Source organism: Oncorhynchus gorbuscha, linkage group LG13 (genome assembly GCF_021184085.1).
Source record: "Oncorhynchus gorbuscha isolate QuinsamMale2020 ecotype Even-year linkage group LG13, OgorEven_v1.0, whole genome shotgun sequence".
In the NCBI taxonomy this organism is placed as follows: domain Eukaryota; kingdom Metazoa; phylum Chordata; class Actinopteri; order Salmoniformes; family Salmonidae; genus Oncorhynchus; species Oncorhynchus gorbuscha.
The window spans coordinates 72,174,427-72,197,108 of record NC_060185.1 but is presented as its reverse complement, the minus strand read 5'-3'; the positions used below and the strand labels follow the sequence as shown (position 1 = coordinate 72,197,108).

Below are 22,682 nucleotides of genomic sequence, written 5' to 3'. Positions count from 1 at the left end.
TGCGCCGAAGTGAAATGCTTACTTACAGGCTCTAACCAATAGTGCGAAAAAAAAGTGTGTGTGTGTAGGTAAGTAAAGAAATAAAACAACAGTAAAAATACATTTGAAAATACGAGTAGCAAGGCTATATACAGACACCTGTTATTCAGGCTTATTGAGGTAGTATGTACATGTAGGTATGGTTAAAGTGACTATGCATATATGATGAACAGAGAGTAGCAGTAGTGTAAAAAGAGGGGTTGGCGGGTGGTGGGACACAATGCAGATAGCCCGGTTAGCCAATGTGCGGGAGCACTGGTTGGTCGGGCCAATTGAGGTAGTATGTACATGAATGTACAGTTAAAGTAGTGGTTTCTTTGCATCAATTCGACCATGAAGGCCTGATTCACACAGTCTCCTCTGAGGAGCTGATGTTGAGATGTGTCTGTTACTTGAACTCTGTGAAGCATTTATTTGGGCTGCAGTTTCTGAGCCTGGTAACTCTAATGAACTTATCCTCTGCAGGAGAGGTAACTCTGGGTCTTCCTTTCCTGTGGCGGTCCTCATGAGAGCCAGTTTCATCACTGCGCTTGCTGGTTTTTGCGACTGCACTTCAAGAAACGTTCAAAGTTCTTGAAATGTTCCAGATTGACTGACCTTAATGTCTTAAATTAATGATGGACTGTCATTTCTCTTTGCTTATTTGAGCTGTTCTTGCCATAATATGGACTTGGTCTTTTACCAAATAGAGATATCTTCTGTACACCACCCCTACCTTGTCACAACACAACTGATTGGCTCAAATGCATTAAGAAGGGAAGAAATTCCACAAATGTATTTTTAACAAGGCACACCTGTTAATTTAAATGCATTCCAGGTGACTACCTCAAGAAGCTGATTGAGAGAATGCCAAGAGTGTGCAAAGCTGTCATCAAGGCAAATGGTGGCTACTTTGAAGAATCTCAAATGTAAAATATATTTAGATTTGTTTAACACTTTTCTGGTATCTACATGATTCCATATGTGTTATTTCATAGTTTTGATGTCTTCACTATTATTTTACAATGTAGAAAATAGTAAAAATAAAGAAAAACCCTTGAATGAGGTGTGTCCAAACATTTGACTGTTACTGCAAGTATTCACACGACTGTTACTGCAAGTATTCACACGACTGTTACTGCAAGTATTCACACGACTGTTACTGCAAGTATTCACACGACTGTTACTGCAAGTATTCACACGGCTGTTACTGCAAGTATTCACACGACTGATTCGATACTTTGTAGAAGAACCTTTGGCAGCAATTACAGCTGTCAGTCTTTCTGGTTAAGTCTGTAAGGGCTCTCCACACCTGGATTTGGCAACATCTGCCCATTATTCTTTTCAAAATGTTTCAAGCTCTGTCAAATTGGTTGTTGATCATCGCTAGACAACCATTTACAGGTTTTGCCATAGATTTTCAATTAGATTTAAGTCAAAACTGTAACTCGACCAAATCAATCAAATCAAATTTATTTATATAGCCCTTCGTACATCAGCTGATATCTCAAAGTGCTGTACAGAAACCCAGCCTAAAACCCCAAACAGCAAACAATGCAGGTGTAAAAGCACGGTGGCTAGGAAAAACTCCCTAGAAAGGCCAAAACCTAGGAAGAAACCTAGAGAGGAACCGGGCTATGTGGGGTGGCCAGTCCTCTTCTGGCTGTGCCGGGTAGAGATTATAACAGAAAATGACCAAGATGTTCAAATGTTCATAAATGACCAGCATGGTCAAATAATAATAAGGCAGAACAGTTGAAACTGGAGCAGCAGCACAGTCAGGTGGACTGGGGACAGCAAGGAGCCATCATGTCAGGTAGTCCTGGGGCACGGTCCTAGGGCTCAGGTCCTCCGAGAGAGAGAAAGAAAGAGAGAATTAGAGAGAGCATATGTGGGGTGGCCAGTCCTCTTCTGGCTGTGCCGGGTGGAGATTATAACAGAACGTGGCCAAGATGTTCAAATGTTCATAAATGACCAGCATGGTTGAATAATAGTAAGGCAGAACAGTTGAAACTGGAGCAGGAGCATGGCCAGGTGGACTGGGGACAGCAAGGAGTCCTCATGTCAGGTAGTCCTGGGACATGGTCCTAGGGCCCAGGCCAGTTGAAACTGGAGCAGCAGCATGGCCAGGTGGACTGGGGACATTCACTGTCTTCTTGGTAAGCAACTCCAGTGTAGATTTGGCCTTGTTTTAGGTTATTGTCCTGCAGAAAGGTGAATTAATTACCCAGTGTCTGGTGGAAAGCAGACTGAACAAGGTTTTCCCCTCGGACGTTGACTGTGCTTAGCTCAATTCCGTTAATTTGTTTATCCTTAAAAACCTCCTCAGTGCTTAACGATTAGAAGCATACTCATAACTAATGATGCAGCCACCACTGTGCTTGAAAATATGGAGAGTGGTACTTAGTCAGTCGTGTGTTGTATTGGATTGTCCCCTAATATAACACTTTGTATTAAGGACAAAAAGTTCATTGCTATGCCAATTTCTTTTTTCCAGTAATACCTCAGTGCCTTGTTGAAAACAGGATGAATGTTTTGGAATATTTTTTTATTCTGTACAGGCTTCCTTTTCACTCTGTCAATTAACTAAGTTTTGTAGAGTAACTACAGTGTTATTGATCCATACTCAGTTTTCTCCTATCACAGCCATTAAACTCTGTAACTGTCTTAAAGTCACCACTGACCTCATGGTGAAATCCCTGAGAGGTTTCCATCCACTCTGGCAACTGAGTTAGGAAGGACACCTGTATCTTTGTAGTGACTGGGTCTATTGAAACACCACCCAAAGTATAATTAACAACTTCACCATGCTCAAAGGGATATTATTACTTTTTACCAATCCACCAATAGGTTCACTATTTGACTGAGGGTCAGATGATGGTGTAGGGTACAGAGATGAGGTAGCCATTCAAAAATCATGTTAAACACTATTATTGTACACAGAGTCCATGCAACTTATGTGACTTGTTATGCAAATGTTTTACTTTCACTCTTGAACTTATTTAGGCTTGTAATAACAAAGGGGTTGAATACTTATTGACTATTTTTTAAATGTATTATACAAATATAATTCCACTTTGACATTATGGGATACTGTGTGTAGGCCGGTGTAACAACGACTTGGAAAAAGTCACGGGATGTGAATACATTCTGAAGTCACTGTATGTATACATTCATACATATGCAGATGGTCTTCCAGGTACAGCACTGCCTGTGGCTGTCGAACAGGAAATTACCTGAATGCTGATGCAAACACAACACATGCAAAGGATATGGGTTGGCCACCTTCAAAACAAACAGATCACCATCTACTATCTCTGAAAATGCTGCCTTTTAGGCCATCGGGGGAGGGGGGGGGGGGGTTATGCTTCCATTACCTTGTCATTCACAATGCTCTTCCCATCCCAGGCCCAGCTGCGCTTTGTGAAGTAGTTGACGGTGGCAAACTCGATGAGGGCAGAGAAGACAAAGGCGTAGCAGACAGCGATGAACCAGTCCATGGCCGTGGCGTAGGCCACCTTGGGGAGGGAGTTACGAGCACTTATACTCAGGGTGGTCATTGTCAGGACAGTGGTTACACCTAGGGGCACAGCAAAACAGTTTCAGCTTGGTCAGTTCCCTTTGATTATCATTCTATTATTTAAGTACCTTATCAACAGATACCATGTACAGCCAAATAATTACATTTGGGTTAGCAAAGTAGTTTAGGTGTATAGTAATGACACGGTATAGTGCAGACTTGAAGTGAAATGTTACTGTTTTATGTCATTTAGGAGAATGCATAACTTAACATGTACCAACAAATGCTTTACTGTAACATCAAAGCAAGATGACATTTAGGATGCTCCAGTGTTACAAGAAAAGACTGGGGCACAACTTGAATTCATAAGGAGATATATAGGCACATTTTTTATTTTATTTATTTCCCATCTAATCAATGGAAGATGGGATTAAAAGGACAGGCTACAACACCAAGAGCCAACAGGTAGGCTGCAATTTAATAATCTGAATGGTGTTGTTGTTATTTACTGTAGGATTTGGAAGGGGAGAAAGTGGACAGTTAAAGTTATGTAGACTAAGTTAGCCTAGCTAACGTTAAATAGCTCATCTTGGTTTGATCAGTGGGGAACCATCGGGGCCTTGAAGGCCTAAGGATTTATAGAAATAGATAAATAAAATATACATAAAAAAAAACATTAAAATGTACATTTTACAATATTGTAATAATTTTCTGATTGAATCTCTTCAGTTTGTGTTAATACTGAATAGAAAAAATATCCAATCATAATATTCTTTAGTGGTATCTGGATAGAAACATTGAACCTGCTCAGCCAGCCATTGGCTTGGCCTTTACAAGCTGGACAGCTTTACCATTGTATTACAATTTTATATATTGTAATACATAATACATAGGGCTGTGGCGGTCACAAATTTTAATCAGCTGGCGATTGTCAAGCAAATAACTGGCGGTCTCACGTCATTGACCATTCGTTAATGAACACATTTAGCATCTCCTGGCTTCCACACGTTAAAAGTCTAATAAATCCATGTAATTTCAAATCAAATCAAATTTCATAGGTCACACACATACACTACCTACTCATTCAAGGGTTTTGCTTTATATTTACTATTTTTGTCATTGTAGAATAATAGAAGACATCAAAACTATGAAATAACACATGTGGAATCATGTAGTAACCAAAAAAGTGTTAAACAAATCAAAATATATTTTATATTTGAGATTCTTCAAATAGCCACACTTTGCCTTGATGACAGTTTTGCACACCCTTGATATTCTCTCAATCAGCTTCACATGGAATGCTTTTCCTATAGTCTTGAAGGAGTTCCCATACATGCTGAGCACTTGATTGCTTTTCCTTCATTCTGCAGTCCAACTCATCTCAAACCATCTCAATTTGGTTGAGGTTGGGGGATTGTGAAGGCCAGGTCATCTGATGCAGCACTCCATCACTCTCCTTCTTGGTAAAATAGCCCTTACACAGCATGGAGGTGTGTTGGGCCATTGTCCTGTTGAAAAACAAGTGATAGTCCCACTAAGCACAACTCAATCGCGGCAGAATGTTGTGGTATACATGCTGGTTAAGTGTGCCTTCATTTCTAAATGTCACCAGCAAAGCACCCCCACTCCATAACACCTCCTCCTCCTTGCTTTATGGTGGGAAATACACACGCAGAGATCATCCGTTCACCCACATTGCGTCTCACAACGACATGGCGGCTGGAACCAAAAATCGCACATTTGGACATCAAGACCAAAGGACAAATTTCCACCGGTCTAATGTCTATTGCTCGTGTTTCTTGGCTCAAGCAAGTCTCTTTTTCCTGTTGGTGTCCTTTAGTAGTGGTTTCTTTGCAGCAATTAGACTATGAAGGCCTGATTTCTGCTGTTTCCTCTGAACAATTGATGTTGAGATGTCTGTTACTTGAACTCTGGGAAGCATTTATTTGGGCTGCAATTTCTGGAGGATGGTATAACTCTAAACTTAACCTTTGCATCAGAGGTAACTCTGGGTCTTCCATTCCTGTGGCGGTCCTCATGAGAGCCAATTTCATCATAGCGCTTGATGGTTTTTGCAACTGCACTTGGAGAAACTTTAAAAGTTATTGAAATGTTTCAGTTTTGACTGACCTTCATGTTTTAAAGTAATGATGCATGGTCATTTGTTTATTTGAACTGTTCTTGCCATAATATGGACTTGGGTCTTTTAACAAATAGGGCTATCTTCTGTATACCCCACCTACCTTGTCACGACACAACTTATTAGCTCATATGCATTAAGAAGGAAAGAAATTCCACAACTTGACTTTTAAGAAGGCACACCTGTTGATTACATTTACATTTAAGTCATTTAGCAGACGCTCTTATCCAGAGCGACTTACAAATTGGTGCATTCACCTTATGACATCCAGTGGAACAGCCACTTTACAATAGTGCATCTACATATTTTAAGGGGGGGGGGGGGGTGAGAAGGATTACTTTATCCTATCCTAGGTATTCCTTAAAGAGGTGGGGTTTCAGGTGTCTCCGGAAGGTGGTGATTGACTCCGCTGTCCTGGCGTCGTGAGGGAGTTTGTTCCACCATTGGGGAGCCAGAGCAGCGAACAGTTTTGACTGGGCTGAGCGGGAACTGTACTTCCTCAGTGGTAGGGAGGCGAGCAGGCCAGAGGTGGATGAACGCAGTGCCCTTATTTGGGTGTAGGGCCTGATCAGAGCCTGGAGGTACTGAGGTGCCGTTCCCCTCACAGCTCCGTAGGCAAGCACCATGGTCTTGTAGCGGATGCGAGCTTCAACTGGAAGCCAGTGGAGAGAGCGGAGGAGCGGGGTGACGTGAGAGAACTTGGGAAGGTTGAACACTAGACGGGCTGCGGCGTTCTGGATGAGTTGTAGGGGTTTAATGGCACAGGCAGGGAGCCCAGCCAACAGCGAGTTGCAGTAATCCAGACGGGAGATGACAAGTGCCTGGATTAGGACCTTCGCCGCTTCCTGTGTGAGGCAGGGTCGTACTCTGCGGATGTTGTAGAGCATGAACCTACAGGAACGGGCCACCGCCTTGATGTTAGTTGAGAACGACAGGGTGTTGTCCAGGATCACGCCAAGGTTCTTAGCGCTCTGGGAGGAGGACACAATGGAGTTGTCAACCGTGATGGCGAGATCATGGAACGGGCAGTCCTTCCCCGGGAGGAAGAGCAGCTCCGTCTTGCCGAAGTTCAGCTTGAGGTGGTGATCCGTCATCCACACTGATATGTCTGCCAGACATGCAGAGATGCGATTCGCCACCTGGTCATCAGAAGGGGGAAAGATTGACATGCATTCCAGGTGACTACCTCATGAAGCTGGTTGAGAGAATGCCAAGTGTGTGCGAAGCTGTCATCAAGGCAAAGGGTGGCTATTTGAAGAATCTCAAATGTATTTAGATTTGTTTAACACTTTTTGGTTACTACTGTACATGATTCCACATGTGTTAGTTCATAGTTTTGATGTCTTCACTATTATTCTACAATGTAGAAAATAGTAAAAATAAAGAAAAACCCTTGAATGAGTAGGTGTTCTAAAACCTTTGTCCGGTAGTGTATGTCAGTTAAGCTTCAAACCCCTTGTAAATCAGATTCATGGGATTAATTTTAAGATGTTATTTTGCCACTTAAGTTGTGATACAAACCCTATCAAAACCTAAAGGCATATGGGCTAGGCTACATGAGGTGTGCGACTATGATTAGAAAAAGTCACAAAGTGATAGGCTAATATTGTCACCCATCAGACTATTCTTGATTTAATCTCCTCTTTACATACACTAAATAATATGCGTAAAATTTGTTTTGATTGAGATTGGACCATTATCATGCTCCTGTCGCAAAACAGGGGCAGCAGGGAAAAATACATCTAATCTATGCACTTTTCCCGTGGTTCATTTTCACGCCAGCCAGGTAGGCTATTACTCCTGTTGTAAAGATAAACAATGACCTTAATATTAGTAAAGTTCAGAAATAAATATAGTAGGCCTAGCCTATTGAAAACTGATGGATCCTCCTCTTTTTGGTAGAGGCCATCACTCTGTTTTCTTGAGCAATTGCACAGCATATAGAAATGTTGCGCAACATGAGCACATGGGCTCTCATGAAGTGTTTGATTAAATTTTCAAACACATTTTCACTGATGTCATAGTGATTAGAGGGAAAATAGAGTGCTGAGTACCAGGCAGTTAGCAAGTTTGGTAGGCTACTGATGACCATCAGCAGCATCAGAGCTTGGAGAAGTCTGTTAAAGTTAAATGGTTGTGCTTTTGTATTGTTATGATTTTATGGGGCCTACTCCAGTGAATGGGCTGCTTATTCTTTAACATGATTTGATTCTGTGTGTGACTGCTGTCTATGCGTTTCATTAAAAAGGGGTTCTCTTTCAGCACCATGGAACGCACAGGTATTAGGGTCACTGTCCTTTCAGCACCATGGAACGCACAGGTATTAGGGTCGCTGTCCTTTCAGCACCATGGAACGCGCAGGTATTAGGGTCGCTGTCCTTCCAGCACCATGGAACGCACAGGTATTAGGGTCGCTGTCCTTTCAGCACCATGGAACGCACAGGTATTAGGGTCACTGTCCTTTCAGCGCCATGAGCCTGTCACCTTTGATGTGACACTGTTGTTGTCATCATTGGCGATAGTGGTGTTGGCTACAATAGGTTGTGTAAACGGTGCATTATTTTATGATGTGTGTCACATGCCGGTTCTGTCTGTGTGTACGGGAGCCCAAAGAGCGGCCAGGCTCTTAAGGCTCTTCCTTCTGTTTTTCAGCTAGAGATTTTTTCTTAACGTTAAGGATCCCAATTTTGTTTATAAGTTTTAATATTTAAATGTTAACACTCCTAATTGCAACATATGGTGCATTTGGTTTCTTGTAGGCGTAAGTAAAATACCATGTAAACTACTCGGTACCGGTGCCCCCTGTATATAGCCTCGTTATTGTTATTCTTATTGTGTTACTTTTTATTATTTTAGCCTACTTGGTAAATCTTTTTTCCTTATTGAACTGCACTGTTGGTTTAGGGCTGGTAAGTAAGCACTTCACGGTAAAGTCTACACTGTTGGTTTAGGGCTGGTAAGTAAGCACTTCACGGTAAAGTCTACACTGTTGGTTTAGGGCAGGTAAGTAAGCACTTCACGGTAAAGTCTACACTGTTGGTTTAGGGCTGGTAAGTAAGCACTTCACTGTAAAGTCTACACTGTTGGTTTAGGGCAGGTAAGTAAGCACTTCACGGTAAAGTCTACACTGTTGGTTTAGGGCTGGTAAGTAAGCATTTGTTGCATTTGGCGCATGTGGCAAATAAAGTTTGATTTGATGTCTTCTACCTAAACAGTGCACCTTGTATGTCAATGGAGACATTTCTTTTAAATGTACCTTTATTTAACTAGGCAAGTCAGTTAAGAACAAATTCTTATTTTCAATGACGGCCTTGGAACAGTGGGTTAACTGCCTGTTCAGGGGCAGAACAACAGATTTGTACCTTGGGGATATGAACTTGCAACCTTCTGGTTACTAGTCCAACGCTCTAACCATAAGGCTACCCTAACCACTAGGCTACATTAATCGATGACACAAAATGTATCAAAATAAATAACCATACTTATCTAACATTTTCTCATGACACATTTGTGCCTGATGTTTTGATTTGAGGGCTGTATGAAAACATTGCGAGTCCCCACTGAAGTTCAGCTTAGCTCAGATTTCCTTTTATTTTAATGAGTGGGAGGGGGAAAAAAGTATCTGCAGATAAGAGATGAGACTGTATTTACTCAGAGTATTTTTAGAACTAAGGTCCAGAATAAGTTCTTTGAATTTCTTTAACCAAGTTTTTTCTTAAATGTTCATTTGCTGCCCACTTCTCTGTGGCACTGAAATAATGAGGAGAATTAAAGGGACACAAAGAATAATAAACCAACTAACTCCTCCTTCTCAGAGCATATCCAATCATATCTAGAAATGGCCTGATTAAAGCTTACACAGCTATGGGCCATTTCTACCATGAACACATCAGTATTCTGTTTTTCGGTGCATACTATTTTGTGATGTACTTCTCCTTTTTGTGATATACTGTATTTATCATGTGAATGGTACTCACCTCTGCAGTGATATGACATCAACACCATTGTCCCGGGAACCAAAGACCCAATCCAATTTGCATACCGCCCCAACAGATAGTGCCCACAAAGCTCCTCACTAAGCTAAAGACCCCGGGACTAACACCTCCCTCTGCAACTGGATTCTGGACGTCCTGATGGGCAGTCCCCAGGTGGTAAGGGCATGCAACAACACATCTGCCACACTGGCCCCTCAGTGGTGACATGCTTAGTCCCCTCCTGTACTCCCTGTTCACCCACGACTGCGTGGCCAAGCACTACTCAAACACCATCATTAAGTTTGTTGATGACACAACGGTGGTAGGCCTGCTCACCGACAACGACAAGACAGCCTATAGGGAGGAGGTTAGAGACCTGGCAGTTTGGTGTCAGGACAACAACCTCTCTGTCAACGTGAGCAAGACAAAGGAGCTGATCGTGGATTACAGGAAAAGGAGGACCGAACACGCCTCCATTCACATCGACTGGGCTCTAGTGGAGCGGGTTGAGAGCTTAAAGTCCCTCGGTGTCCACATCCTCAACAAACTATCATGGTCCAAACACCAAGACAGTCGTGAAGAGGGCACCACAATGCCTATTCCCCCTCAGTAGAATGAAAAGAGTTGGCATGGGTCCCCAGATCCTCAACAGCTGCACCATCGAGAGCATCTTGACTGGTTGTATAGTCGCCTGGTATGGCAATTGCTCGGCAACTGACCGTAAGGGTAAGGCGCTACAAAGGTTAGTGCGTACGGCCCAGTACATCACTGGGGCCAAGCTTTCTGCCATCCAGGACCTCTATACTAGGCTGTGTCTGAGGAAGGCCCAAAAAATTGTCAAAGACTCCAGTCACCCAAGTCGTAGACTGGTCTCTCTGTTACCGCACGGTAAGCGGTAACGGAGCGCCACGTCTAGGTCCATAAGGCTCCTTAACAGCTTCTACCCCCAATCCATAAGACTGCTGAACAATTAATCAAATGGCCACCCGGACTATTTGCATTGACACCCCACCCCCTTGTTTTTACACTGCTGTTACTTACTGTTTATCATCTCCGCATAGTCACTTTACCCCTGACTACATGTACATATTACCTAGACTAACCTGTAACCCCACACATTTACTCAGTACCGGTATTCCCTGTATATAGCCTCGTTATTGTTATTTTTTAAACTTTAGTTTATTTAGTATATCAAATAAAATCAATTTATCAATGTCTCCCCTTGTGTATAAAGCATATTTTGGAGTCTATATTCCCCCATGGACTACAATCAACCCCCTGCCTTTTGTAAACAGTCCAAGTCCTGTTGACACTGGTCACACCATTAAACTAGCCTTCCTCTTGGCCACTAGCACTCGATTAAAATACCTTGCTATGGCAGAATGAAAATTCACTTGCCTTTTCAGGATGTTGCACAGGATCACATTTAAAGTGTTGCTCATTCATTGCACAGAAATACAAACAGCTATTGGAGCTGCAGAGTGGGTTGGAAGACAGGCTAACGGACACACAGGGCACATCCCCAAGGCTCCTGGCACCACAGAGAAACGCTGAACCGCAAGTAGACACGCAGAGGGGTTAGTCTAAGACAGTGGTTCCCAAAGTTTTTATAGTCCCGTACCCCTTCAAACATTCACCCTCCAGCTGCGTACCTCCTCTAGCACCAGTGTCAGCGCACTCTCAAATGTTGTTGTTTTCCATCATTGTAAGCCTGCCACACACACACTATATGATACATTTATTAAACATAAGAATGAGTGTGAGTTGTTGTCACAACCCGGCTCGTGGGAAGTGACAAAGAGCTCTTATAGGACAAATAATAATAATCTATAATTTTGCTCTTTTTTTAAACAATTTTACTTATAAAACCTTATTTGTTCATCAAATTATGAATAACTCACCACAGGTTAATGAAAAGGGTGTGCTTAAAAGGATGCACATAACTCTGCAATGTTGGGTTGTATTGGAGAGAGTCTCAGTCTTAAAATCATTTTTCCACACAAAGTCTGTGCCTGTATTTAGTTTTCATGCTAGTGAGGGCCCAGAATCCACTCTCACATAGGTACGTGGTTGCAAAGGGCATCAGTGTCTTAACAGCGCAATTTGCCAAGGCAGGATACTCTGAGTGCAGCCCAATCCAGAAATCTGGCAGTGGCTTCTGATTAAATTCAATTTTCACAGAACCACTTGTTGCAATTTCGATGAGGCTCTCTTGTTCAGATATCGGAAAGTGGACTGGAGGCAGGGCATGAAAGGGATAAGGAATCCAATGTGTCACCCGTTTCAGGAAAGTACCTGTGTAATTGCGCACCCAACTCACTCAGGTGCTTCGCTATATCACATTTGACATTGTCCGTAAGCTTGAGTTCATTTGCACACAAAAAAATCATACAATGATGGAAAGACCTGTGTGTTGTCCTTATTAAATGCAGACAGAGAAGAGCGCCAACTTCTTAATCATGTCTTCAATTTTGTCCCGCATATTGAATATAGTTGCGGAGAATGCCTGTAATCCTAGATTCAGATCATTCAGGGGAGAAAAAACATCACCCAGATAGGCCAGTCATGTGAGAAACTCATCATCATGCAAGCGGTCAGACAAGTGAAAGTTATGGTCAGTAAAGAAATCTTTAAGCTTGTCTCTCAATTTAAAAAACCTTGTCAAATACTTTGCCCCTTGATAACCAGTGCACTTCTGTATGTTGTAAAAGTGATACATGGTCGCTGCCATTATCATTGCATAGTGCAGAAAATACACGAGAGTTCAGGGACCTTGCATTTTTACTGTAGTGTCCAATACGTCTTTCAAGCTGTCTGGCATTCCCTTGGCAGCAAGAGCCTCTTGGTGGATGCTGCAGTGTACCCAAGTGGTGTCGGAAGCAACTGCTTGCATGCACGTTACCACTCCACTATGTCAATGTGATTGGATCTTAATTATTTGACGATTATTTGACATTGTGTTGTTATTTCACTGAACACTAGATGGTTTCATTTGATTTTTCTGTTGTTCTATGACTGATTTGCACTTTTCGCACCAAAGTACATTCATCTCTAGGACACAACTTGTCTCCTTCCTGAGCGGTGTGACGGCTGCGTGGTCCCATGGAGTTCATACTTGTGTACTATTGTTTGTACAGATCAACGTGTTTGGAAATTGCTCCCAAGGATGAACCAGACTTGTGGAGGTCTACAATTTATTTTCTGAGGTCTTGGCTGATTTCTTTCGATTTTCCCATGATGTCAAGCCAAGAGGCATTGAGATTGAAGGTAGGCCTTGAAACCCATCCACAGGTACACCTCTAATTGACTCAAATTATGTCAATTAGCCTATCAGAAGCTTCTAAAGCCATGACATAATTTTCGTGAATTTTCCAAGCTGCTTAAAGGCACAGTCAACTTAGTGTATGTAAACTTCTCACCCACTGGAATTGTGATACAGTGAATTATAAGTGAAATAATCTGTCTGTAAACAATTGTTGGAAAAATTACTTGTCATGCACAAGTAGATGTCCTAACTGACTTGCCAAAACTATAGTTTGTTAACAAGAAATTTGTGGAGTGGTTGAAAAACTAGTTTTAATGACTCCAACCGAGTGTATGTAAACTTTCGACATCAATTTTACAGTGCCTTGCGAAAGTATTCGGCCCCCTTGAACTTTGAGACCTTTTGCCACATTTCAGGCTTCAAAAATAAAGATAGAAAACTGTATTTTTTTTGTGAAGAATCAACAACAAGTGGGACACAATCGTGAAGTGGAACGACATTTATTGGATATTTCAAACTTTGTTAACAAATCAAAAACTGAAAATTGGGCGTGCAAAATTATTCAGCCCCCTTTCTTTCAGTGCAGCAAACTCTCTCCAGAAGTTCAGTGAGGATCTCTGAATGATCCAATGTTGACCTAAATGACTAATGATGATAAATACAATCCACCTGTGTGTAATCAAGTCTCCGTATCAATGCACCTGCACTGTGATAGTCTCAGAGGTCCGTTAAAAGCGCAGAGAGCATCATGAAGAACAAGGAACACACCAGGCAGGTCTGAGATACTGTTGTGAAGAAGTTTAAAGCCGGATTTGGATACAAAAAGATTTCCCAAGCTTTAAACATCCTAATGAGCACTGTGCAAGCGATAATATTGAAATGGAAGGAGTATCAGACCACTGCAAATCTACCAAGACCTGGCCGTCCCTCTAAACTTTCAGCTCATACAAGGAGAAGACTGATCAGAGATGCAGCCAAGAGGCCCATGATCACTCTGGATGAACTGCAGAGATCTACAGCTGAGGTGGGAGACTCTGTCCATAGGACAACAATCAGTTGTATATTGCACAAATCTGGCCTTTATGGAAGAGTGGCAAGAAGAAAGCCATTTCTTAAAGATATCCATAAAAAGTGTCGTTTAAAGTTTGCCACAAGCCACCTGGGAGACACACCAAACATGTGGAAGAAGGTGCTCTGGTCAGATGAAACCAAAATTGAACTTTTTGGCAACAATGCAAAACGTTATGTTTGGCGTAAAAGCAACACAGCTCATCACCCTCAACACACCACCCCCACTGTCAAACATGGTGGTGGCAGAATCATGGTTTAGGCCTGCTTTCCTTCAGCAGGGACAGGGAAGATGGTTAAAATTGATGGGAAGATGGATGGAGCCAAATACAGGACCATTCTGGAAGAAAACCTGATGGAGTCTGCAAAAGACCTGAGACTGGGACAGAGATTTGTCTTCCAACAAGACAATGATCCAAAACATAAAGCAAAATCTACAATGGAATGGTTCAAAAATAAACATATCCAGGTGTTAGAATGGCCAAGTCAAAGTCCAGACCTGAATCCAATCGAGAATCTGTGGAAAGAACTGAAAACTGCTGTTCACAAATGCTCTCCATCCAACCTCACTGAGCTCGAGCTGTTTTGCAAGGAGGAATGGGAAAAAATGTCAGTCTCTCGATGTGCAAAACTGATAGAGACATACCCCAAGCGACTTACAGCTGTAATCGCAGCAAAAGGTGGCGCTACAAAGTATTAACTTAAGGGGGCTGAATAATTTTGCACGCCCAATTTTTCAGTTTTTGATTTGTTAAAAAAGTTTGAAATATCCAGTAAATGTCGTTCCACTTCACGATTGTGTCCCACTTGTTGTTGATTCTTCACAAAAAAAAATAGTTTTATATCTTTGTTTGAAGCCTGAAATGTGGCAAAAGGTCGCAAAGTTCAAGGGGGCCGAATACTTTCGCAAGGCACTGTATGTATGTATGTATAATAAAATATTCAAAACTTTTTTATTTGCCGTACCATTGACGGCATTGCACGTACCCCAGTTTGGAATACCTGGTCTAGGATAACATCACTGTCGGATAAGGAGTTCCATACTCACCAAACACAGTCCTAGCTGGCACGGACTCTCTGTTCAGCCAGAAGGACACTTGGGAGAGGATGACGGTCATAATGCATGGTAGATAGGTCTGGATCACAAAGTATCCAATCTTCCGCTTCAAATGGAAATGTGCCGTCATGACAGTGTATTCGCCTGTAGAGAGAGAGAGTGCTTTATTCATTTATACGGCCTCGACTACAGTGCCACTCTTGAAGGATAGCGTTATTCATTTACGTCTGATTCTATTAGTTTTTCACCAGTTCATATGCGAATTCATAATAATATGGATGTGGATGCTTTGGACATATGAACATGTGCAATGTTCAAAAAACTATGGACTTTTCGGTGTTCAAACAATAAGCCTATTGAATAAAGCTTTGTACATTGTAATTGTATAACCGCAATGCAAAACTAAACCTCTAACGAGGACATTCAATTATGCCAATGCCGCATGCATGACTTATAATGGGGGAATATCTCAAAGAGAACCCAAGATGAGAAGAGAAAGTTGTTTACCTACCTAATCCCAAAATATGTATTATTCCCTGTTATTTGAGAGCACTTGCAGTATTGCCTGCTTAAAACCCATTTACAGGGAGTCTTGATGCTCTCTCGCGCTCCTGTCTTCACACACACGTTATGTTCTTCTATACTTGTGGGGACCTAAAATACATTTCCATTCAAAATCACATTTTCCCTAAACCTTAACATAAACTTATCCTGTAACCCTAACCACCAACTCCTTACCCTAACTCTAACCCTAAATCTAACCCCTAAGCTTAAAATAGCCATTGTCCTCATGGGGACTTGGGAAATGTGGGAGGATAATTTGCATGCCTGCCCTGATGTCTCTCTGTCGTGGATGGGGAGGGTAATTTGCTTGCCTGCACAAATTGTCTCTCTGTTGTAGATGGGGAGGTTAATTTGCATGCCTGCCCTGATGTCTCTCTGTCGTCGATGGGGTGAGAGAATCTGTGAGACGTGGTGGGATTTACTCCAGAGAAGTTTATGCGTGCTTCCCTGCGAGCGGGAAGACTGTAATTACAGGATGAAGATGATAATCACTCCACAGACATAACAGACTTAAGGTCCTCTACCGCCATTGCAATCAAGTGGCTCAAACACCAAAAGATTATGGAGCATTTTGTGTAGATTGGTAAAACAAATCCCAATGAACTGGTTCTCAATATCCAGGCTCCATGTCAACAATTTGTGGAAATTGTGCAATGGGGTAAATACTTGTTATTGGCTCTTTATCTGTGGCTTAACAATGCCAAATTAAAAACCTCTACAGGATTGGTGTCCCTCCACTGGAACAGTTGAGCTAACATGCACTAATGTGATTAACATGACACTGTAAGTAATATGAAAAAATTCCTAGAACATAGACATGTATATGTGCAGAAAGCTTAAATTATTGTTAACTGCACTGTCCAATTTACAGTAGCTATTATAATGAAACAATACCATACTATTGTCTGTGGAGAGTGTACAACAACAACTTATCACGGCAACTGGTTTGATACATTCACCTCTGAAGGTAAATAATGTACTTACATTCAATAATCTTGCTCTGATTTGTCATCCTGAGGGTCCCAGAGATAAACCGTAGCATAGTTTTGTTTGATAAAATCAATTTTTATATTCAAATGTAGGAACAGTGTTCTACAGTTTGAATTCCCTGCTGTGTCTGGCTCCACACCCACCCCACCCGACCATCTAGATGTGTGAAGGAGGTCCCGGTGGGAGGCCCTGGTGCACAACTGAGCAAGAGGACAAGGACATTAGAGTGTCTAGTTTGAGAAACAGACACCTCACAAGTCCTCAACTGGCAGCTTCATTAAATAGTACCTGCAAAACACCAGTCTCAACGTCAACAGTGATGCTGGCCTTCTAGGCAGAGTTGCAAAGAAAATGCCATATCTCAGACTGGCCAATAAAAATAAAAGATTAAGATGGCCAAAAGAACAGACACTGGACAAAGATATGGCTTTTTCTTAGTAACTTTGCCGAGAAAGCCAGCATCCCGGAGTTGCCTCTTCACTGTTGACGTTGAGACTGGTGTTTTGCAGGTACTATTTAATGAAGATGCCAGTTGAGGACTTGTGAGGCGTCTGTTTCTCAAACTAGACACTCTAATGTACTTGTCCTCTTGCTCAGTTGTGCACCGGGACCTCCCACTCCTCTTTATATTCTGGATAGAGGCAGTTTGCGCTGTTCTGTGAAGGGAGTAGTTAGTACACAGCGCTGTACGAGATCTTCAGTTTCTTGGCAATTTCTCACATGGAATAGCCTTCATTTCTCAAAACAAGAATAGACTGAGGAGTTTCAGAAGAAAGGGCTTTGTTTCTGGCCATTTTGAGCCTGTAATCAAACCCACAAATACTGATGCTCCAGATACTCAACCAGTCTAAAGAAGGCCCGGTTTATTGCTTATTTATTCAGAAAAAAGTTTTCAGTTGTGCTAACACAATTGCAAAAGGGTTTTCTAATGATAAACTTGGATTTAAAATGATAAACTTGGATTGGCTAATGCAACATGCCATTGGAATACAGGAGTGATGGTTGCTGATAATGGGCCTCTGTACAGTTATGCAGATATTCCATAAAAAATCTGCCATTTCCAGCTACAATAGTCATTTACAACATTAACAATGTCTATATTGTATTTCTGATCAATTTGATGTTATTTTAATGGCCTTTTTTCTTCTTCAAAAACAAGGACATTTCTAAGTGACCCCAAACTTTTGAACGGTAGTGTACATATTATCTAAAGTACCTCGACTAACCTGTACCCCCGCACATTGACTCGGTACCGGTACCCCCTGTATATAGTCTCGCTACTGTTAATTGTTGCTCTTATTTTTTTACATTAGTTCAAATATTAGTTCAAATATTTTTCTTAACTGCATTGTTGGTTAAGGGCTTTTCACAGTATTGTATTTGGCGAATGTGACATTTGATTTGAACCCTTCTGCCTCAGCCAGGGTTGGGAGGGCCAGAAACATGGATCTTACCCTTCACCCCTGGCTGAAGAAAACCAACAGTGCACCTCAGCCACGCTAAACGTCCTAAACGATATCATAAGCGCCATCGATAAAAGACAGTACTGTGCAGCCGTCTTCATCGACCTGGCCAAGGCTTTCGACTCTGTCAAACACTGTATTCTTATCGGCAGACTCAACAGCCTTGGTTTATCTAATGACTGTCTCGCCTGGTTCACTAACTACTTCTCAGATAGAGTTCAGTGTGTCAAATCGGAGGGCCTGTTGTCTGGACCTCTGGCAAGTCTGTATGGCGGTGCCACAGGATTCAATTTTCAGGCCGACATTTTTCTCTGCATATATCACTGATGTCGCTCTTGCTGCGTGTGATTCTTTGATCACCTACACAGACGACACCATTCTGTATACATCTGGCCCTTCTTTGGACACTGTGTTAACAAACCTCCAAACCAGCTTCAACGCCATACAACACTCCTTCCGAGGCCTTCAACTGCTCTTAAATGCTAATAAAACGAAATACATACTCTTCAACCAATCGCTGCCCGCACCCGCCTGCCCCGACTAGCATCACTACTCTGGACGGTTCTGACTTATGTGGATATGTGGACAGAATATGTGGACAACTACAAATACCTAGGTATCTGGTTAGACTCTAAAGTCTCCTTCCAGACTCAGATTAAGCATTTCCAATCCAAAGTTACATCTAGAATCGGCTTCCTATTTCACAACAAAGCCTCCTCCACTCATGCTGCCAAACTTACCCTCGTAAAACTGACCATCCTAAATATCCTTGGCTTCGGCGATGTCAATTACAAATTAGCCTCCAACACTCTACCCAGCAAATTGGATGCAGTCTATCACAGTGCCATCCATTTCATCACCAAAGCCCCATATACTACTAAAGCCAACAGCTACTTTGGCCGCCTTTCCTTCCAGTTCTCTGCTGCCAATTACTGGAAGGAATTGCAAAAATCACTGAAGTTGGAGACTTATATCTCCCTCACGAACTTTAAGCGTCAGCTGTCAGAGCTGTACACAGCCCATCTGTAAATAGACACGTTGGTGGTGAGGGACTCTTCACTGTTCTAAAGTGGAAGAAGGGAGGTGCCCTCCCCTATAGCTTGTTAAATCTGCCAATTTGATTGGGAATGGAGTAGACCAGGGGAAGGATGCCTTTCCAGCAGATGAGCAATGCACTCTCATTCCAGAAGAAGGCAAGAGACATGGCAGCTTGACATACTCCTCTGTGGGTGCAAATGAAGATGGAGAGCCTGGTTCTAGATAGCTTCAGCCTCCTTTCGGCACTGATACCAGCACACCCTCACTTGAGATGCTAATGTCCAATGCATCTGATTTAATCTAGGCCAATCATTTGATTTCACATTAACATTAGTCCTCTGAGCAAGTTTACCTTTATTGAGACGAATCTGGTCCTGGAGGCAGAGCTGTGCGATTTCCATTAAATGGGCCATCTGCAAAGTCAAAATTGGCTGTATATATATATATATATATCATTTAAAAAATAATGAAAACAAAAATATGGTCTTTTTGGTGTTTAATTTAAAGTTTTGGTTAGGATTAATGTTAGAAGTGTAGTTAGGTTTAAAATGTAATTGTATGACTTTGTGGCTGTGCCAGCTAGTGACTAATATGCCAAGCTGCCTCCAGTACATGAGTCACCCCAATAAATGCCAACCTGTGTCCTCTGATAAAGGACAGAGGGAAGGAAGCATGGGCTACAGTGCCTATGTAGGACTGCTGCCATTGACCCAGGTGAGGGGGATAAAGACAAATAGATAAAGATTAATACACTTGATTGGCTAGAAAACAAACCCACAATATTTTAATTGAAGGTCCAATGCAGCCTTTTTTAATTTGATTTTTTATATCAAATAATTTCTGGGTAACAATTAAGTACCTTACTGTGATTTATTTCAATGAATATGGTCCAAAATAAACAAAAACAGCTTCTTAGCAAAGCATTTTGCTAGGACCGTCTGAGAGTGTTATGAATGGGGAGAGAAAATCTGAAAACTTGCTGTAATTGGCAGAGAGGTTTGGAACTCTTATTGGTCTATTAACCTAAAGAGGCTGACATTTCAGACTGTGGTTTCAAACAGCTCTTACACTAAAGGGGCATTATCATAATTTTCACAATATTATTCCAACCTCATAGCATAATATGACCTCATATATAATAAACACAGACTAAATTCATGGAAATGTACAAATATTTACTTCTAATGTTATTTTGTCATTTTCTGTCCACACATTTGCTTTGGCGAACACCCCTCTGTTCTCTCTATGTGAGTCAATGTAAAAATATAACAAAATGAAGTGATTTGCTAGAAGTATTTTGCTGTTATGCTCGTGGCCCTATTGCAAGATGTCCCTCACACTCAAGTACAGTCACCCAAGATGTCCCTCGCACTCAAGCCTCAGTCACCCAAGATGTCCCTCGCACTCAAGCCTCAGTCACCCAAGATGTCCCTCGCACTCTAGTATTGTCACCCATGCCAAATGACCTAGTTTACCCCCACGGTTGATGACACACTGACACAGTGCTGATGAACGATTGCTTTAAAGTCAGACAATCAGCAAATCTGTAGCGGGAAAATACAACAAATGGATTTTCAGCAAAGGGGGCTCCTCCGTATTTCACTTGGGAAATGTTCCGGGTGGGACTTGGGCCCAGGAATTAAATATTTTACTCACTTTCAGACTAGTAGCATCTCAGCTACAACATTTGGTTCCTTGGAAGTTGACGGAAGGTACGTTTTTGGTTTGACATTGGTTCTGGGAATGAAGCCATACATTCTCTGACCAGATAAACAACATTTGTTTTAAATGTTCTGAGAACATTTTGCCTGTTCTATGAATGTTTATTTTTTAGGTTATAGAGAGTTTGAGAACATTTTACTCTAGTTCCTTGAAAGTTTTGCTGGGAGATTTTACTAACACTCTTTTTTATTTATTTAACCAGGCAAGTAAGTTAAGAACTAATTATTATTTACAATGACGGCCTAGGAACAGTGGGTTAACTGCCTTGTTCAGGGGCAGAACGATTTTTTACCTTGTCAGCTAGGGGATTCAATCTAGCAACCTTTCGGTTACTGGCCCAACGCTCTAACCACTAGGCTACCTGCCACTCTGAAAATACTCTGAGAATTTTGAATAACTTCCATAATGAACTTTCACTTAATGTTTCAATAAGACTTCATAACACTGCTATAGTGGCTTATTTTGGGTTAACTTAAAAAAAACTCAAAGCACAGATAGGACGCATGGAAATTCATTTCCATAGGCATGAATTATTTTTTTATTGTGACACGGCATCAGCGAGATTTAAAACAATAATCTTATGTTCTCTCTCCATGGAATTAGTCCACTGCCCCACCAAGGTGGCGCTAGCATGCAATGTTTTTTGGATGATAGCAAAGCTGTTCATTTTAGTAATTTCAAAGGAAACAAGCACTCATTAAGATCAGGTGTGGCCAATTAGTGGGCACGGCCAACACACCTGAACACATTTAACAAGATAGAGGATAGAGTTTTGTTGATGCTGAGAATGGAATGTATATGTTTTTAAATACCACTTAAAACGCTCTGAATGTTAGTGTTGTGGTTTTTATAGAAAATTTTCATGACATTCTAAAAACTGAAATTATGTATTTAAAAACTCTTACAACGTTATCTGAATATTAAACTTTTATTGTCATTATGGCAAGTTTTCTTAATGTTCTCGGAACAATTTGAGAACATGATTTTAAATAGAACCACAAGGAAACCTTTAGGAAACATTATACTTTAGTACTAAAATTCCCGTAGACAAACGTTGCTAAAGTTCTTAAATAATTTGTTAACATGACTTTAAATAGAACCATGTGGAAACCTGTACGAAGCGTTATGCTTAAGTACTGAAATTCCCACAGAACAATTTGAGAACATGACTTTAAATAGAAGCTGAAGAAACTGATGTACTGAAATAACCACAGAACTTTGTTTCTTAACTTTCTCTTGAACAATTTGAGAACATTCCCAATGTCAAACGTTCCTAGAACATTGCCAGAATTGAAATGAAATGTTAATCATGTTTGAAGTTTTAGGAAACGTTCTGTTTAAAGTAATGAAACTGGAGATGAAAGAAAGGAACACCTAATTAGGTGAGGTGCTGGCTAGCGGAGTAGAACACTTGAAGAATTAAAGGAGAGCCGCACACTCTAGGAGCTCAGATGCAATAATTGAATAACCTAATAACCAATGTTTCCGCATCTGAGCTCCTAGAGTGTGCGGCTCTCTTGATCTTTTTAAAGTAATGAAATGCCAAGAAAATACTTTTTTTTGGTCAAGTTTCTTAAATGTGCTGAGAATGTTCCAAAGCAATTATCCTGCATCATTCCCAGAAAGTTGTGGGACGATTGTATGCAAAATAACCATAGGACAACATGCTCTCACCAAGCTCTAAGAAACATATGGTTCTCAGAATGTTATGTGCTAGCTGGGATTATGACTGGAGCATTTAGTTGAGATTGGAGGGCTTTTCCTGAATGAAAACAGAGTTGGGATTGCAATTGGATGTTAAAACAGCCAACAGTAGTATTCTCTACATCGACTTCTGGGTAATAATGGAGAGTGGGAGTCTGT

The 22,682-nt window shown here is 41.4% G+C and overlaps 1 protein-coding gene across 1 annotated transcript in view; it reads right to left on the bottom strand.

Annotated features, from left to right (window-relative positions):
- Positions 1 to 22,682, bottom strand: part of LOC123994107 (gamma-aminobutyric acid receptor subunit alpha-2-like) — a 72,695-nt gene that overhangs the window by 11,449 nt on the left and 38,564 nt on the right. The window contains exons 8-9 of the mRNA XM_046296615.1: positions 15,034 to 15,186; positions 3,396 to 3,598 (exon numbers count right to left, since the gene is read on the bottom strand). Of these exons, the coding sequence (XP_046152571.1) occupies positions 3,396 to 3,598; positions 15,034 to 15,186 (356 nt within the window). The remainder of the gene's footprint in view (positions 1 to 3,395; positions 3,599 to 15,033; positions 15,187 to 22,682) is intronic.